This window comes from Eutrigla gurnardus, assembly GCF_963514095.1.
Source record: "Eutrigla gurnardus genome assembly, chromosome: 19".
NCBI lineage: Eukaryota > Metazoa > Chordata > Actinopteri > Perciformes > Triglidae > Eutrigla > Eutrigla gurnardus.
In genome coordinates this window covers 9,030,415-9,046,975 of record NC_139930.1, presented here as the reverse complement: position 1 = coordinate 9,046,975, position 16,561 = coordinate 9,030,415, and the positions used below count along the sequence as shown (strand labels likewise).

General features: G+C 41.5%; 1 protein-coding gene across 1 annotated transcript in view; it reads left to right on the top strand.

Moving 5' to 3' along the window:
- The window catches only part of LOC311030009 (uncharacterized protein), a 39,591-nt gene that overhangs the window by 20,619 nt on the left and 2,411 nt on the right, over positions 1 to 16,561 (top strand). Inside the window, exons 29-61 of the mRNA XM_084035483.1 lie at positions 272 to 325; positions 621 to 674; positions 2,506 to 2,550; positions 2,888 to 2,932; positions 3,839 to 3,946; positions 4,120 to 4,173; positions 4,279 to 4,332; positions 4,798 to 4,851; positions 4,953 to 5,060; positions 5,361 to 5,414; positions 5,523 to 5,630; positions 5,962 to 6,015; positions 6,214 to 6,267; positions 6,497 to 6,550; positions 6,638 to 6,691; positions 6,949 to 7,056; positions 7,212 to 7,265; positions 7,394 to 7,447; positions 7,581 to 7,634; positions 9,397 to 9,450; positions 9,825 to 9,878; positions 9,971 to 10,024; positions 10,165 to 10,218; positions 10,732 to 10,785; positions 11,604 to 11,657; positions 11,760 to 11,813; positions 12,315 to 12,332; positions 12,611 to 12,664; positions 12,971 to 13,033; positions 13,158 to 13,323; positions 14,375 to 14,484; positions 15,204 to 15,284; positions 15,696 to 15,878. Coding sequence (XP_083891609.1) covers positions 272 to 325; positions 621 to 674; positions 2,506 to 2,550; positions 2,888 to 2,932; positions 3,839 to 3,946; positions 4,120 to 4,173; positions 4,279 to 4,332; positions 4,798 to 4,851; positions 4,953 to 5,060; positions 5,361 to 5,414; positions 5,523 to 5,630; positions 5,962 to 6,015; positions 6,214 to 6,267; positions 6,497 to 6,550; positions 6,638 to 6,691; positions 6,949 to 7,056; positions 7,212 to 7,265; positions 7,394 to 7,447; positions 7,581 to 7,634; positions 9,397 to 9,450; positions 9,825 to 9,878; positions 9,971 to 10,024; positions 10,165 to 10,218; positions 10,732 to 10,785; positions 11,604 to 11,657; positions 11,760 to 11,813; positions 12,315 to 12,332; positions 12,611 to 12,664; positions 12,971 to 13,033; positions 13,158 to 13,323; positions 14,375 to 14,484; positions 15,204 to 15,284; positions 15,696 to 15,878 — 2,277 coding nt within the window. The remainder of the gene's footprint in view (positions 1 to 271; positions 326 to 620; positions 675 to 2,505; positions 2,551 to 2,887; positions 2,933 to 3,838; positions 3,947 to 4,119; positions 4,174 to 4,278; positions 4,333 to 4,797; positions 4,852 to 4,952; positions 5,061 to 5,360; positions 5,415 to 5,522; positions 5,631 to 5,961; positions 6,016 to 6,213; positions 6,268 to 6,496; positions 6,551 to 6,637; positions 6,692 to 6,948; positions 7,057 to 7,211; positions 7,266 to 7,393; positions 7,448 to 7,580; positions 7,635 to 9,396; positions 9,451 to 9,824; positions 9,879 to 9,970; positions 10,025 to 10,164; positions 10,219 to 10,731; positions 10,786 to 11,603; positions 11,658 to 11,759; positions 11,814 to 12,314; positions 12,333 to 12,610; positions 12,665 to 12,970; positions 13,034 to 13,157; positions 13,324 to 14,374; positions 14,485 to 15,203; positions 15,285 to 15,695; positions 15,879 to 16,561) is intronic.

Here is a 16,561-nt window from a genome sequence, read left to right as displayed (position 1 = left end):
GTGCTGAACTCTGTTTATAGTAAATTATGGCCTTATAGGTAAGCACAGCTGACGAAATGCTTCCAGCAATAGAAAGGGAAGAGGAAGGTGTTTAATTTAGGATTGCACACTAGAGTCCCCCCCCAAGTGATAAAAGTGATTACATCTTATCAGAAAAGAGTAATTACAAATGTTATTCCTTCTTTGCCTTCTTGATCCCCACCCATCATCGTCTGTATGGATCCCAGCCATTATCTGACATTCTTCCATCTGTTTTTCCTTCTGTCGTCAGGGTATCCAGGGCAACACGGGCATGCGTGGGCCTCCAGGGTTCACCGGAGAACGGGTAAGATCCTGAAGGTCAAGCTTAAGTCTTGGAAAGTGAGCTTTGATTGAACCTCAGCCATGTGGTAATATACAAGAACAGTGGAGTTCAGAAAATGAAAAGTCATTTCAAAAGGAAAGTTATCTGTTAATCAGAAGTAGGAGATTGATATTCAGAAAGTTTCACTGATATTTATGACGCTGTAGGTGAATATAGACTTGTATTTAAAGATGTGCTGTTAAAGTGTCTTTCTAACAAACGCACCACACCAATAACTATGAGGAACAACACAGTCTCCTGTTTTTCCTCTGCTCAGGGTGAGCCAGGTTTACGAGGTTTCCCTGGGCCCGTTGGGAAACCAGGAACTGCAGTAAGTGTCTGTAGTATATTTCTGTTCTTTATTTCCCCGCTTCCCTCCCCCAGAGAACCCAAGGAGCATTGTTCGGAGGATTTGATTAAGACAGCCACTATGATGGGGGTCACACCAAGGAGGCTTTGTTAAATAAAAGTTAACCAGTGGAGTGTGCAGCTGGCGTGCAGGGACCGGCTATTTATGGAGGCGAACAGGTCGCAGTGATTGATTTTGTTGGTCACTGGTGGCAAACTAATGGGTGATAGAGGACAAACAAAGTGCCAGGCGATATCCTCAATGACAAAGCGGCATGTTTCAGCCATGTTCCACTGTGCAGAGTTTGACTGGGGAGTAGAAAACAATGAAAACAACACAAAGATATATAACAAAAAACCCAAATACAATGGCAAGAAGTAACCTATCCTCAAACCTAACTTTTCGACATGTGACTCACCTGCAAACCACATCGTCAGCTTTTACAGGGTGGCTTAGTTCACGCCCCAATCAAGCCAAAATCTGTAGCTGAGGAGTGCCGACACACGTAGAATTAAAAGAGCACTGATTTGCTGAACTTTCTTCTGGAAACTTGTCAAAGTTTCTGCACCTTATAAATCAGTCTCCCTCTTTTGGTTGGTTAGATTTGGAAATAAGAAAGTCCCTCTTGCATGGAAAGAGTAACGTTCTGTAATGCGACTGGGACAGTTTTGTGAAGTTGACTTCTCGTCCACAGTCGACCCTGCAGTGTCATTGCACACATTTTGTGCTCGCTCACAGCTGCAGTGAAATCCATCAATCTGTCATAGAGTAACGTTATACAGCGCTGGGATGGCGGATTCAACACATGCTGGCTTCAACGCTAAACTGAACGCTTTTGTGCCCACATCATTGGATGCAATGAAAGCCACACTCATCATGGTAGGAAATCCACAAAAGGGACGGATGCACAACCAGAGTTGTGTTCTCCATTTTGAAGATAAAGCTTACCAAAATAGCCTGCTCATACTTTATTCTCAGCGGGAATTAAAGAAAATGTAATAACAGCTCTGGATATGAGACAGCTTTTGGAGCCCATTCTTGTCAAAAAGTGAAATTTTGAACCGCGTTATGTTTTGTTTTTTTGGTTAAAAGTGTAACAATACACTCACCATCCACTTTGATAAGAAAAAAAAAAAAACCTTTTTCATTTGTCATAGGTCAGGTGAGGTGTAGGAGGAAGGGAATAGCAGCCTCTGGGCTGTAAAACCATGTTTATTCCCATCCATCTCTCACTAACACAATAATAATAATAATAATAATAATAATAATAATAATAATAATAATAATAATAATAAGGATATTTTACATAGTTAGCTGGATGCGTATGTTCTGCACTTTGGAGAATAACAACTGATTGGATGACGAGGGGTCTGCAGATTTACTGCAATGGGTCCTGAAATAATAATATTTAAAACAATTTAAATATATCCAAAAATACACATTATCATGAATACAACCTATAACAAGCAAATGTAAATCTTCCTATTTGTTTAATGTTATGTCATGAAATTATGATGTTAAAATGCCAATATAGAATTCAAATGATGTCCTATAAATATTTTACAAAGATTCATAATACCACAAGAATAAAACAAACAAAAGCACTTCTAGTTATTTTGCTCGTAGACCAACAACAGAAATTCTTTATTTTCCGTGCAGTTGTGAAAATGTTCAGAGAGACGTGGGAACAAATGATATACACGTTGGAGCTTACACAAAAGACACTTTCCTTTCTTTTCCTCGGGCAGTGCTCCAACAGAAGTGTGAGTCGTGGGTGTGAGGTTCATGTTCTGACTTGTTTTTTCTTTGTCAGGGTCTTTCAGGTCCCCCAGGAGACAAGGGACCCCAGGGACCTCAGGTGAGAGAACCATTTAATAGCAGAGTTGTACCCTGTATGAGTGAGAACTCAATATTTGTATTTCTCCCACATGATATTGTTTTTAAATCACTTAACTATGAATCAGTATCTCTTATTGTCCAGAAGGAAATTCTATTTGTAAAACCAGCACGGAGGTTCCTTTTCTTACGGAATATGCTCAAAGAAAGACCAAAAACAGAAATGTAGTACATAAATCATCCTTTAAAATGAATTAAAATTTAAATGTGGAGATCCAGCCTAAATGCATCCACTGGGAAACTTTCATCAGAGCGTGACTTCTAATTTTCTACTGACTAACTTTTGGTGTTTCTCACAGGGCCGACCTGGAGATGAAGGATCCAAAGGGATAGAGGGCCCACCAGTAAGTTGTTGAGGAGTTCACAGGGCCACGTCATCGTGTGTTACAGGGGAATCGTGTTCACACTGAAGTGACTCATCATGTAGAGAGATGATGTACACAGATCAGAGGTTTGTCAAGCAGCAAAGGTTTGGTGTCAAACATCACAGGGGTGTGTTCTGGTGCTGTCGCCTGACTACAGCTCCGGGTGTGAACAAAAAGAAAGCTGTTCAATTCAAGGCTTTATATAATCCCTCAACCAGGCTTGAAAAAGGCTGCTTTTGATCAGGATTGCTGAATGAACTGTGAAAGACGGAGAACAAAACTCTCAATGCCGTATCGATACTACATCTACAATATGAGCGTACACAACAGTTGGCAAGTTAAAAATGTCATGTAACAACTATTTTACTGCTTCATACAAAGGAAACGACTCATTTTCCACGACTCATCCAGTATTTGTGATTAGTTACCTACAGTAATGGCCCGCCACACTCATGATGAACTGTTTATATTTATACAGTGGCTGCTTTGTATTATACTGAAATAAATATTGCAATGTCACTTTTGTTCTAATATTGTGCCGCCGAAGTCGATACGATATGATGAACACATCCGTTTAGTTGAGGGAGAAGTCACTCCATTATGAAACGGTCAAAGCCCACTGCTCCTAAACGGAATGAGAAAAGGGTGATTTAAGTTGATAATGTAAAACTCTCAGACCGTGAACTTAATGCCAGCTGAGCTGTGAGTCTCTGACGTCTGTCGATCTGGACCGATACGTAGAAACGTTTGTCTGCATCTGAAAAGACATTCAGTCAATTCAGATTAATATTGAATTGACTGAATGTTATGGAAAAACTGAAGCAACAACACATCACATTACATTATTTTTGTCACATGTCAAAATAATATAAGATTGATCTCTAGGGCCCTCCAGGTCTCCAAGGTGGGGATGGAACAGCTGGAAAACCTGGACCCAGGGGGAGCCAAGGGCCCCTAGGACCTCAGGGGCCACAGGGCCCAGCAGGAATCCCAGTGAGTGGGTACCTACCATCAACTGCTGCATTTACTTATATATTCCAGACTCCTGATACCATGGAAAGATGAAAATACATCATTTTTATTTAAATCCTAGTTTCTGAAACCCTGGTTGACCCCTCGCAATGTGAAAACTGTTATTTGACCACTTGTTTGTTGGGTGTCCTCAGGGCCCGCAGGGTGCTGATGGGTTATTAGGAGCAGCAGGGGAAAGAGGACACAAGGTAAACTACAGTGCATGTAAGAATCATGTCATACCAATGTTTATTTGTGAGATTTTTTTGTATTTACATTCACTTCCTGACACTGAGACTGCTTGTAACCTCCAGGGTTTACCCGGCTCGCTCGGTGATGCTGGCCTCACAGGACAAGATGGAGAGCAGGTCGGTTTAGTGTTAGAGTCGAGTAAAGACAGCAAGGTTTTCATATATCTACTCTTCATAGCACGTCCTTTATTGTAAAGGTAGTAATATGATACTATTTATGAAAAAGTAAAAATAAAGTTAAATAGAGTAATGGAGTATTGAATATTGAGTGAGAAATGGGCAGTTATTAATATTTCACATCAAGAACATCTGCTCCAGTCGCAAAAACTCGACTGTGCGATTGCGTAAGTTAATAGTTGTATAATATGACTGCCCCATCATAAGAGCACTACTAGATCTGATTGATTGAATGAATGTGATGAGTGCGCTGATAGCACTCTGGCCAGCAGGGGGAGCCTCGGCACCCTGACCCACCTTCCCGTTCTGGAATTGTTCTGAAATTGACTGAAAAATAACCTTTACACCATTACAATGGGACATTTTATTGTCAATTGATGATTGTTTTGACTCTTCACTCATCAGGGTCTTCCTGGCCAAACAGGAAATGAAGGCCCACCTGGACCGAAAGCAGACCAGGTCAGTGATCACCGCTGGGAATTAAACCACTTAACAACCAGTTAGCATTGAAACCTCATTGATAACTGATTTTGAGTCTGAAGAACTGATGTTCTTCTTAGGGGGACCAAGGGTCTTGTGGGAAACCTGGTGCTCCAGGGTCCCCAGGAGAGAGAGGACTCGAGGGCCCAAAAGGCTTACAGGGGCCACCTGGACCACTGGGTCAAGAGGTCGGTGCTTTTTTCTGCTCTTTATACAAAGATGACGTTGAAATGATTCAACGAGGTTACTGTGATACAACAGCTTGATGAAATATAGTTCAAAAACATGAAGATGTCACTTCCATATTGAGAGCAGAAAACATTTATGTTCGTCCAGCAAAATAAATAGAAACAAGAATAACAATGGACCAATGCAGCTTTAAGTTCCACTGTATCATCTTATGGTATCAATCGTATCATCTATCAGATAAATGAAGCGTTTCCTTTAAATGATATGCAGTAACACTCCTCATCCTTGCTCCTCTGCAGGGGGATGTTGGACATCCTGGTGAAGTTGGAGGTCCTGGACCAACGGGGGAAAAGGTACGTCTAGTGTCTCCTTTCCATTATCTTCTGTTCACATCTGTGATGATGAGGATGATGTGTTGGAGATATCAGTTTGTGATCAGACTGTGTGGTTGTCGTGGGCAGGGCGAGGTGGGACCTCTGGGTTTGTCTGGTCGAGAAGGCCCTTGGGGAGACCTTGGAGAAAATGGTGAAAGGGGCCCAAAGGGGGACAAGGGCCACAGCGGACTCATGGTGAGCACAGTTCCACTCCTCAAGTATTCCATTGAAACTCTCGTTCCATGGATAAATACACACAGTATGGTTCTGTATGGTTTTGATGGCTCAACATTATATCGACCATTTCACAGTTTTCAACATAACCATTATAAATGTGTCTCAGTTTATTCACAGTTGCGCTGTTTGTGTGAATGACATCAGTTGACAGGAAGTAAAGCTTTAAAGCAGAAGTCCACTGATTCTGTTTGAAAATACCAAAACCAGCAATGAGTAAACATGTTGAGCATGAATGAAATATGAAACTGATCAGTTTTATTGATGTGTATAAACGCTTTCTCTTGAACAGGGTGAACCGGGGCTGATGGGTGAAATGGGACCTGCAGGTCTGAGGGGGTTACAGGTGAGTTTGTCACCAGGATGTATCGACGCTGTCGACGAGTGGCCTTTAAATTAACCTTTATCCAACTGTTCACAGCTGGTATAGACATTTATTGAATCATCTGACCCATTTGTTTTTGCCTGTTTCTCCTGCGTCCACATGTGTTCAGAATTCTGTCAGTGTCTGTAGTTTTTTGTGGTGCATTTGTGCTCATTTTAGGGAATCACAGGCTCTCGAGGACTCCAGGGGCCAGATGGACCTCAGGGCCAGAAGGTAGATATTTTATAATTCCTAGTAATTCTCAGCTTGATGGTATTTTTGGTAACATGAGTGAATCATCAAATCACAATTTACAGTATACATCTCTCTGGATCCATACCAGATTGTTCCTGGTTGCCCTTTTTTATATACAGTTCAAAACCCTCAGTGTCCTGCTGAAATAAAAACCATTAAACTTAGGAACAAAGGAATGGTACCGTAATATGTTCTTCCATGTCTCCAGGGGGAGTCTGGTCCTGACGGAATTACTGGACCTCCGGGGTCAAGAGGCCCTCAGGTAATCTCAGATTCCACTTAACATTTTGCACAGCATGGTTTACAGAACAGCTCTATAGGAAATACATCCATTTCTGGCTGTACATAGGGAGTGACTGGTGCTCGTGGCGTGGGAGGAGATGCAGGGGGACTGGGACCACCTGTGAGTATCATTGAGTACCACAACGTTCTTCACTTTCAAAAATATTCCATCGTTTGCACTCAAGTTCTCCTCAAATCTACATTTGTCTGAAGCTAATGAACCTCATCCTGAATGTTTTGTTCCTGCTGTGCAGATTCTTCTGTATTGGCAGTTTAGCACTGTTAGCTCTGACAGCAGTTTTAAGTTTAATAGTCGTGTATTGCATCGACATTGAGGTGAGGCTGCTTCATCCCCATTTTGTGATGTTTGCATGGCAGGGTCCAGTAGGACAAGCTGGACCTCAGGGAGACCAGGGAGCTAAAGGGGAAGCAGGGTCACAGGGACTGAAGGGAGAGCCCGGAGCTTCAGGTCCACCAGGAGAAAAGGTTAGTGAGGTTCATGTTAAATATGTATACATCAATTGTATGGCATTGATAAAACCAAAGTGCATGTCTACATGGTGCTAAATCTAGTTGAAATACGCATGTATTTAATGTGTGCAAATATCCATAAAACAACCTCAATAATATGAATTGTGCAGGGTGAGGAAGGTCTGCCAGGAATCCAAGGTCCTCCGGCTCTGCCAGGGTTTGAGGTGAAAAACGAAATAGCCATTGATTTGCATCAGCACTTTGTCTGACTTTGTTAATTACCACTGCTGACAAACACTTATTTCCACCTCAACAACGCTGTTATTTGTGCCTCTTCCTTCTATTTTTTTAGGGACCTCCTGGAGAGATGGGACCCCAGGGTCCACCAGGTCCTGCAGGGGCTCCTGTAAGTGTGCAGATACAGTACAGAAACACAGTGGATGATGAAATCAGATGATGCCTTCAGGAGTCTTTTTTTGGCTGTCTGGAAGTTATCTTGACAGCAAAATGATGAAAAACAAACTGTTATTGCTTTGCAGGGAGCGCAAGGAAGAGCAGGACCTGAAGGGAAGCAGGGCATGTTAGGGGAGAAGGTAACAGCCTCGGATTCTACTTTATACATCAATCATACATCTGAAATAGAAAGCATAGTAAAAAGTGAGGCCGATAAACAAAAAATGTCTGCAGACACATATGTAGGCAGTCTTGCGGGAGCTGTTGCACAACAGACAGCTCACCGCCCGCTCCGCTGAAGTGAGGTCCTACCCCAGTGGAGCGCCCATTTTTGTTATAAAAGGACCGGTCCAGTTCCGCTCACACACCGAGTCTGAAGTGAGGTCCCACCACTGATCTGTATTAGGTCTGTAGCATCAGTGGGTTCCACCACCTCTAGCAATTCTGTGTCTGAGTTGTTGTTATTATTAATTAAATTGTTGTATTTTATAATCAGATGCAAAAAAACAAACACAGTTCTTTATTTATCACGTGCACAGAGATGCATCGTAAAACATGATAACAACAAAAACATGATATCGCCATTATAGATCGGCCATCAGCCGCCCTGCTCTCTAAACCGGCCATAGAAAAACCCATATCAGTCGACCACTAATGGAAAGGTGGATCCCACTTTATGTATCTGTTGAATATGAAGCTACAGCCAGCAGCATAAAGACAGGAAACAGGAGGAAACAACTAGCCTGGTTCTGTCTGAAGCAGAACCAACACTTTGCCCACAGGGAGCCAGTGAGTCACCACTTTCTAAAAATAGCACACGTCACAGGTAGAGTTGTTCGGCCGAAGAGTTTTTCCTGAGGACAACACACGATGTCAGCCCTTCGACCGAACGATGGAACTCGCCAAGATGTTTCCTCGTGCACAAAATCTCACGAGCCCACATGGCCCAGCGGGTCTTTGTGCTTCACCCGGAGCACATACTCTTCCTTGGGCATTTTTACTTCTGTGGTTTTTCCGTATCATAGCAACCAAACGCAACCACAGCTCTCAGCTGAAAAGAACGTGGCGCCTCTCAGATGCTCCCAGGTGGGCGTTTTCAGAAGAGCACCTGCTGTTTACAAAAATGGGAAAATGATGTGTGACAAATGTTGAAACACCAGCGAAATCATTAAACTTGCATGTTTACATATGTATGTAAATACTATATAGTCTCTTAATAAATGAAACAGGTACATGCATAATATGAATTATTCAAAGTTAAACTGAGAAAATATGGCAAGGTTATCTTAAAAAAGTAGCCCTACGTATTACTCTCTACCCTTCAGCTAGCTCTCGTTATATTAAAGGCTTGTGGCCTGGCCTAAAGGCTAGCCGTTTCACCTGTGGACTTCATCGTGGACTTCATCATGGTTTCTATCTTATTACTAACTCAGGGCAAGAGAGCGACGAAGCAGATTTCCTAAATGTCAAACTTAAAGCCCCGAAGTCTTACATTCATTTAACATTGAAGTATGATGGGGGGCTGGACTAGCTCAGGAGGACCCCCAGTCTGTTTGCAAGAATGAAATGGAGAGCTGAACCACTTTTGGGTGGAAATCGTTTTAGTCTCTTGCATCAGAAGAAGAAGTTAGTTTTGCAGCAGTTATTTATTTATTTCTGTTTTTTCCATACAAGGAGAGGGCATCAGCATGAATGTGTTAACAGCTCACAAACGGTTTGTTGTTTAGTCATTCTTAAACCACCATTCTTTCACTTGTTGTAAGAATAAAATGCTTTTCATTGTGTCCTATTAACCCGTACAGGCAGCTCTTTTAAAATGATGCAACAGCTGTTTAACGTCTCCTTTCCAGTTGGAATACTAATTAGCGTTTTCACGGTTCCGTTTGTGTTTCACCCCTACAGGGAGACGATGGCATGAACGGATCACCAGGGAAGACGGGTCATGTTGGAAGGAGGGTAGGAGCTAAGTGTGAACACTTTGCATGTATTATTCAGTCCTTAATGATGTCAAAAGGGAGGAAAAGCACAGTTGTGATGAATCCATGAAGGTCAATATTCAGTCATGGTCTGCCTTTTTAATGCTATACTCCTGCTATTACATTTTTTATTTACAGATTGTGGAAATAAGCTTTAGTGTAGTGTTGCAAACAAGATGTTCCAAACCAATATTGTGGTGCATGCACGGGATAAAAGGGGGAATGGCTGGAAGCAGCTCTGACTCTGACAGCCTCTGCATGTGGAGCTTCATACATAAAACATGAGGTCGTCTCCTCCGTGTCCCTGCTTGCTTGCTGTTGCCTCATTGAGAAACATTGCAAACTTGTCCACAGGGGAAACGGGGTAAGGCCGGAGTCAGGGGGTCCAGAGGAGACAGAGGACCTAAGGTGAGCTGTATGGAAACAGGGACGCAGGCTTTATATATCTCTGGTTTAATTATGATGTATGAGCCAACAGTAGATTTTCTTTTGTCATTCAGGGCCAACAGGGAGACACAGGAGCGGCCGGCCAGCCTGGATGGCCGGCGCACATCGTAAGTAGATGTATTTCTTCACCTTGCATCTGTTTTTACGTTTGTGAAAAGAGATCAATAAAGTGATGAATCACAATCAAAGTGCATTTGATCAGACAGTGAATTCATAACCACTTAATTGTTTTATTTCCGTCACCAAGGGATTGCCAGGCTTACGTGGAGACCCGGGGGATCGAGGTGGAAAGGGCAAAGAGGTAAACCAGAATAATGAGCCTGACACTCAGTAAAGCTTTACTTTCAGGACCAAAACCTGCTGGATCTCATTGGATTCACCTCGTGTGAACAAAGCTAGTTACATCTTGTTTTTATTAACAATAATAATTGTATTTTTTAAAAAAGCATTTATGTTTCATTCATATTCCAATTATTGTTTGGGCTCAAAACTGCCTAAAAGCAAATATATAACATTGAAAAAGTGTGACAAAAGAAAGGTGTGGGCCACTATTTACAGCAGTCATAACTAATAAACACGACGGGTATCCATTCAAAAACAACGGTGGATTATTTTCTCTTCCCCGCTATGACATCTGAAGTCGATGTGCTGGATCGTCACGGCAACGTGTGCGGAGGGGTTTTTACTAATAGGGACTCAACGAGCCCAAATGGAAAAATCCCGTCAATACTGAGCTGTTGTTGAGGCTCATAAAATGCAGGGTGAGTGTGTCTGAGTGGAGGTGGAGGCTTGAATGTGTTGTTTGTGTCCTCAGGGTGAGAAAGGAGACGTGGGACTGCCTGGGCCTCCTGGAGCGGATGGCATGAAGGTAGGAGCTGCCAACGCTGCATGTGTCAAGACATAATGTCTGCAAAACATACTAATAATAATAACAACGTTTGGGTGGTGATGAAACGTTCATCGCATTATTATAGCAACAATTACAGCCCAGACATGTGAGAGCAGGTGACTTATAAAGGGGGTGTGTGATGAACACCAGACTATCTGATAGTGAGAACTGGGCGTGTCTCCTGTTTTTTACCTGCGTGATTGAAGATCCGGGAAGGTTATGAATCATTTTAACAGAGAGAAAGCTGTTCCAGTGTTGAAGGTCTGACTCAGGCAGGCAGCTGTTTAAATGTCTGGTATTAAACCCCTTTATTTTCCTCAGCATGTTGAGGCACTCTATTTAATATATATTGTTGCTATTCTAATTCTAAAGGATTGGTTAACGATCTACAATCATGTCAACGTCCAATCCTAACGACTCCACTTGCTACATAACCGGAGTCTTGCAAATCCCAAGAAGAGATTAATTGGAAATTACCATAATGAAATGTTTTGTTCGTATGCACAGTATGTTGCTGTTGTGGATATTTGCTGAGTTTTCTTGTGAGTGAGTTATTGGAAACTACGGAAGAACATTTCATCAACGTGATGTAGGAAACAATCCCGTAAGTCATTCTGACTTACTTATCTCTAAATAATGACAAGGTCATTATTTAAAAAGGTATGTTAAAATAAAAAATGACTATTCTTTCATTATCTTGTTACAGGATCTATTTTCATCACAAGGCTGAGTTTCCATGTTTTTTTCCTGGCAGAAATTGGCTTCCACAGTTTGGCATAATACATTTTATTTTTCAGGGTATTCGTGGTTCTATCGGGTTTCCTGGTTCATCTGGCCTAATGGGAGAGCAGGTACACAAAACTAAGAGTATTTGTCTTCTTATGTTCCCTCTTGTGTATTTCTTGATGTCCAATTCTGACAAAAGTGTACTTTCCTCTGTCTGTCTGTTTAAGGGAAACATTGGCCTCCCAGGACCGAGGGGGACACCAGGGATGCCGGGACTGCCCGTAAGTTTCAAGTCAGAAATCTTAAAGCTTTTATTTCACTTCGCAAAGCACGTTTTTTACAAACCAATACAGTGTATTTAATATATTTATTGTGCTTTTTTTGTTGCTGGCTACACCAAATGTAACTCTTTATAGCTGGTTTGTGTTTAATGTTATTTGTGTTGTTGCTTTCTCTTATGCAAAGAAATTTGCATAAACTGTGCTTAAAATTCCCTTTTGGATAAACAAAGTTTAACTGTAAAATACAGTAAAGTAGTGGAAAAGTTTGTTAGAAATAATGCAGACTGTTTTCTGACAGCCAACTAATCCCACCGGCCAGTCAAGTATTCACACTTCACCTGTTCTAATGGTGTTCAGCCCAGTGTCCTTTAGGTTATAAGTCTACAACGTTGTGGCTGATGAGTTCTTAATGCAGAAGATAAAAGCACTCTGACCTCTTTCTCCATAATGTCACTGCTCAGTGGAAACATCCTCTTGATGCCCTTTTCTTCTGTTTTGCAGGGTTTGTTTGGATTAAAGGTATGATATCAACAGCTCAGCACTCATCCTGACAGATCAAACCCACTTCAGCTCTTAATCACTGTTATCTGAGCCGCTGAATGCTTTATGGATTGGTGGATGTTGATGGCTCTTCTGCTCATAGAACTGTCACTCTTTGGAGTTGGCGTTGGAATGTAATGGGGTTTTCCAGCAGTCTTTATTTCCATATAAATGTGTTAGAATGTTAATGTGTGTTATTGCCAAACAACAAGTTCAGAATTGTATGTTGTGCCTCTCACATTTTCTTCTGCCTGCAGGGTTTGAAAGGCTACCACGGTTTCCCTGGTCTGCCTGGAAGGAGGGGCCTCCCGGTAAGTTTACCACTCAGGATGAAACAAAACATTTACTTTCATATTAATATAAACTAGATGCCATAATTCCAGAATCTAATTTTAACAAATGTATACATCGACCCTGGGTAATTTAATTAGTGCAATTAGATGATACTTAGGTCATAATTTGCCTGTGTTTTAGCATAACATTCAGGGGAAATGACATCTTTCACTTCCACATTTCTTCATCTCTTTGTAATAGATGAAACATTTTAAATAATCTGGATTTTCCCTGTTAATATTTTAGTGTGTACACTCAATGTGTCCATCTTCCTTGTGTTTTAGGGGCCACCTGGTGTCCCTGGACCTCCAGGACAGTCATTGAACATGACGTTGACTCAACTCAAGGCGTGTTATTAATGTCTTCATTGTTCCATTCAAGTATTTTACAATTACAAAAGCATTTATCGTATAAGAATATGAAATTGACTGTGTTTGTGATGTTGTTTTTTTATCCTGTTCCCATGTCCAGGACCTGATGTATGTGTCGGATAAGCCCAACTATTCTCTGCTCCAGACTCTGCTGGATTCTCTGCAGCAGGAGCTCCGGCTGCTGATGGATCCTCCTGATGGCAGCAAGGAGCGTCCTGCCTCCACCTGTCTGGAGCTCTGGTTCTGTCACCCCGAATACAGCAGCGGTCAGTCCCCGAAACGATGGGGGGTTCAGAACGTCGTCCTCTCTGTTACATGTGTGCATTCTCCTCCATATGTGCTTTTCTAAAACAGCCACATATGGGATTAACCTGGAAACAAGTATAATTTTAGCTGTCAAATACTAAATCACTGTTCACAGTCGTAGTCGACTTTTTGACAATTAGATCTTAGAAGCCTGATTCGGGAAATGTGGTAATAAAGTTGTTTTTCTATTTTTCTACAGCGCTTACAATTAGATTGGCACCTCAACCTCATTCAGTGTTACACTCCTTTCTCCCATAACCACTATTACAACTACTTTCACTAATTGTGTTTTAATTACTTTTTTAAATGTTTCAACTGGAAATTCAAATCAGCAATGAAAACTTTAAGAAATAATTTGCCTCTTTCAGAGGTTTTATTGCCACTTTGCTAACAGTCTCCAAGAGCTGGTGTCAAGGGTCAAATCTATCTGTCCTGAACGACAGCAGCCACTAAAACGGGAGGTTTTGTTATTCTCAGCAGCATCTTAAATCACGTGGATAAACAGCTTTGTAGCAAACCAAACTGCAGAACAGAAGGTGTCAGCCCTAAGGCTTTGTTGAGAATTTGTTTTTTTCTTAGAAAAAATACATTTATATATTGATTGAATAAAGAGAATCCACTTTGAAACACAAACTTTACTGTTTGTTATTTATAAAAGGTAAAATATAAGTGGTAATGCTTCAAAACACCGACATTATTTTGATCGTTTTCCTATCCGTTTACAATGAATAATGAACATAATGCTTATTATTCATTAAATATCATAAGTGAAGGATCCAAATGATCTGTGCCCATCGGTTTACTCAGCAGTTGCTAGTTAAGTAATACAAAACATTTGACACTGCCATTTTCTTTATGAATCTTTCACACATCTTTATTATTTCTCTAGTGGAGCCCAGTATGATGGAGTGGTTGTGTTTCAAGTGTTGCTGGGATCGTTTTTGTCAGCGTGCAGCTCAACACTTTCATCCCTGCAGATCTCATTGAACTCCGGCTGATCTTTCTCTGCAGGAATGTATTACATCGACCCCAACCAGGGCAGCACAGCAGACGCCCTGCTGGCCTACTGCAGCTTCTCCAGCACATCAATACAGACCTGCCTTCATCCTCAACACTCGCAGGTAGAAACACATCACCTGAGAAAAGGCTGCAGGAAATTGCCCCTCTGGATCGATGGGGTGCCCGCCAACTTCACTAAGCCGTGTTTTATGACCTGAATCTCGCTTTGATGAATTGTCAGTCGGCTCACACTTTGGTTGTGACGACCGGAGACATCTGCAATGACATTAAGGGGAACTCTCAATCTTATTTTTGTATTTGGAACATGATGAATAATCAGTTATGAAATAATAGATATTTAACCTATTAAAAAAGCCACTTATCACTTTTATGAAGTACAGTAAAGGTAGAACCTACATATAGTACACAATACAACCACTTAAAGTCAAAATGATGACCTTTACCTTCACTTTAAAAAAAGTGATGCCAGTGTCAGAGACTACATTCATCCAAAGTACATCAGGACGGTCGGGACATCAACGTTATTATTCTAATTATTATTGTCCTTTTCTGTCCTGCAGTCTATCTAAAAACACAAAATATAAAACCCTTCTCAACTCTAATAGTCATTACTACATAGAGAGTTGACTCAGTCAGCCAAAGAATAATGAATAATCGGGTAGATTAAAGTGAACGCATCGTTCACCAAGATAGCTAATTTAGCTCTGGTTCGTGCTTGAGCTGCTTGCTAATCCAGAGCTCATCAGCAGCTGTCTCACATATGAAAGCAGGACTTGAATTCAGATTTACAGCCGTGTGCCTTCTTTCCTCTTGCCTGCAGTTGCCCATGAAAGCCTGGATGGAAGAAGTTTCTGATGAAGGGTCCTTTCAGTGGCTCAGCAGGCTGGAGCAGGGGTTTCAGGTGAGTGATGAGGACAATGAGAACAATGAGGATTTAAGATCCATCCTAATCTGGGCGATCTCATATAATAATATATATATAATATTTAGATTAGTAGGCCTATGTTCCATGAAAAAGTGTGTGACACTTGGGGGCAGTAGACATCTATAACAGCCTCAAAAGTGAACGCGTCATTAACACACCGAGGGGCGAATTCACAAAAGTTTCGTACAGCTTCTGTGGCCCCTAAACCTGGAATAATAAGGCCAAAATAATTTGTGTAATTTGCAAAGATCCCATAAAGGGTGAAATGCACCCTTAAAAAGCCTCTTGCTAAATGATATAATATCCATACATACACCTTTAATGCTGTTAACGTTCTGTACCAGCTGACAGTGTTGATGCATTACATTCCTATTCCTTTCTTACCAGTTTAACTATCTCGGTGCCAATGTGGTCCAGATGCGTTTTCTGAGGTTGCATAGCAACACGGCCTTCCAGAACGTGACCTTCTCCTGCCACCCAGGACACCGACTGGGCCAGACAGACAGAGATGTCAAGTTCCTCACCGACACAAGGAAGCAGAGTTACCTCGGAGCACTTAAAGACTGTGTGGTATGTAAAAGAGTCCATGGCCTTTTTCACGTTGCGTTGAGGATACTTGGGGAAGTACGGGTCCACCGCTGTTTGTAAAGCCTTATCAGGTTAAAGTCTTGGATGGCCTGCGAGTATTCGACTTTGTCATAAAGTGCTTTTAAATTTAGATAGAAGAACTCAACATCCCTGGACCTGGTAGACGGGCGTGGACGTGATATCAGTGTCAGTCTTTTAATATCCACACCCACCCGAACCCGACCTGACCCACAAACCACCAACTTCCTGCATTATAATAGCACAGTTGTCAGGACTGAGGTCAGAGACAACAAACTTGTGCAGCTATTTAACAATATATGCCAAAAGAAATCTATTTGTTCCCCTTTTATATAAAAAAATCCAATATCTTTTTCTTCCTGGAAAATATAATATGGCGATTGCTTACATCAGCTAGTCCCAAATTCAACCAATAATATCATGACATCCATCCATCCATCAATCTGAAACTTCAGCTCTACACAGAGCTGGAGAAGCTGGTCAGCTAAACCTTTCAACCATCAAATCAAATTCCTCTCAACATAACGTCCCGCCTGTCAGTTTCACTCAGACTCACTTCAGAAGATAGATACTCTTGAAACAACGTTTCAGCGCGACTTTAAATCTAATAATGCTGAAGTATTGTCACATAAAAAGCGATGATTCCC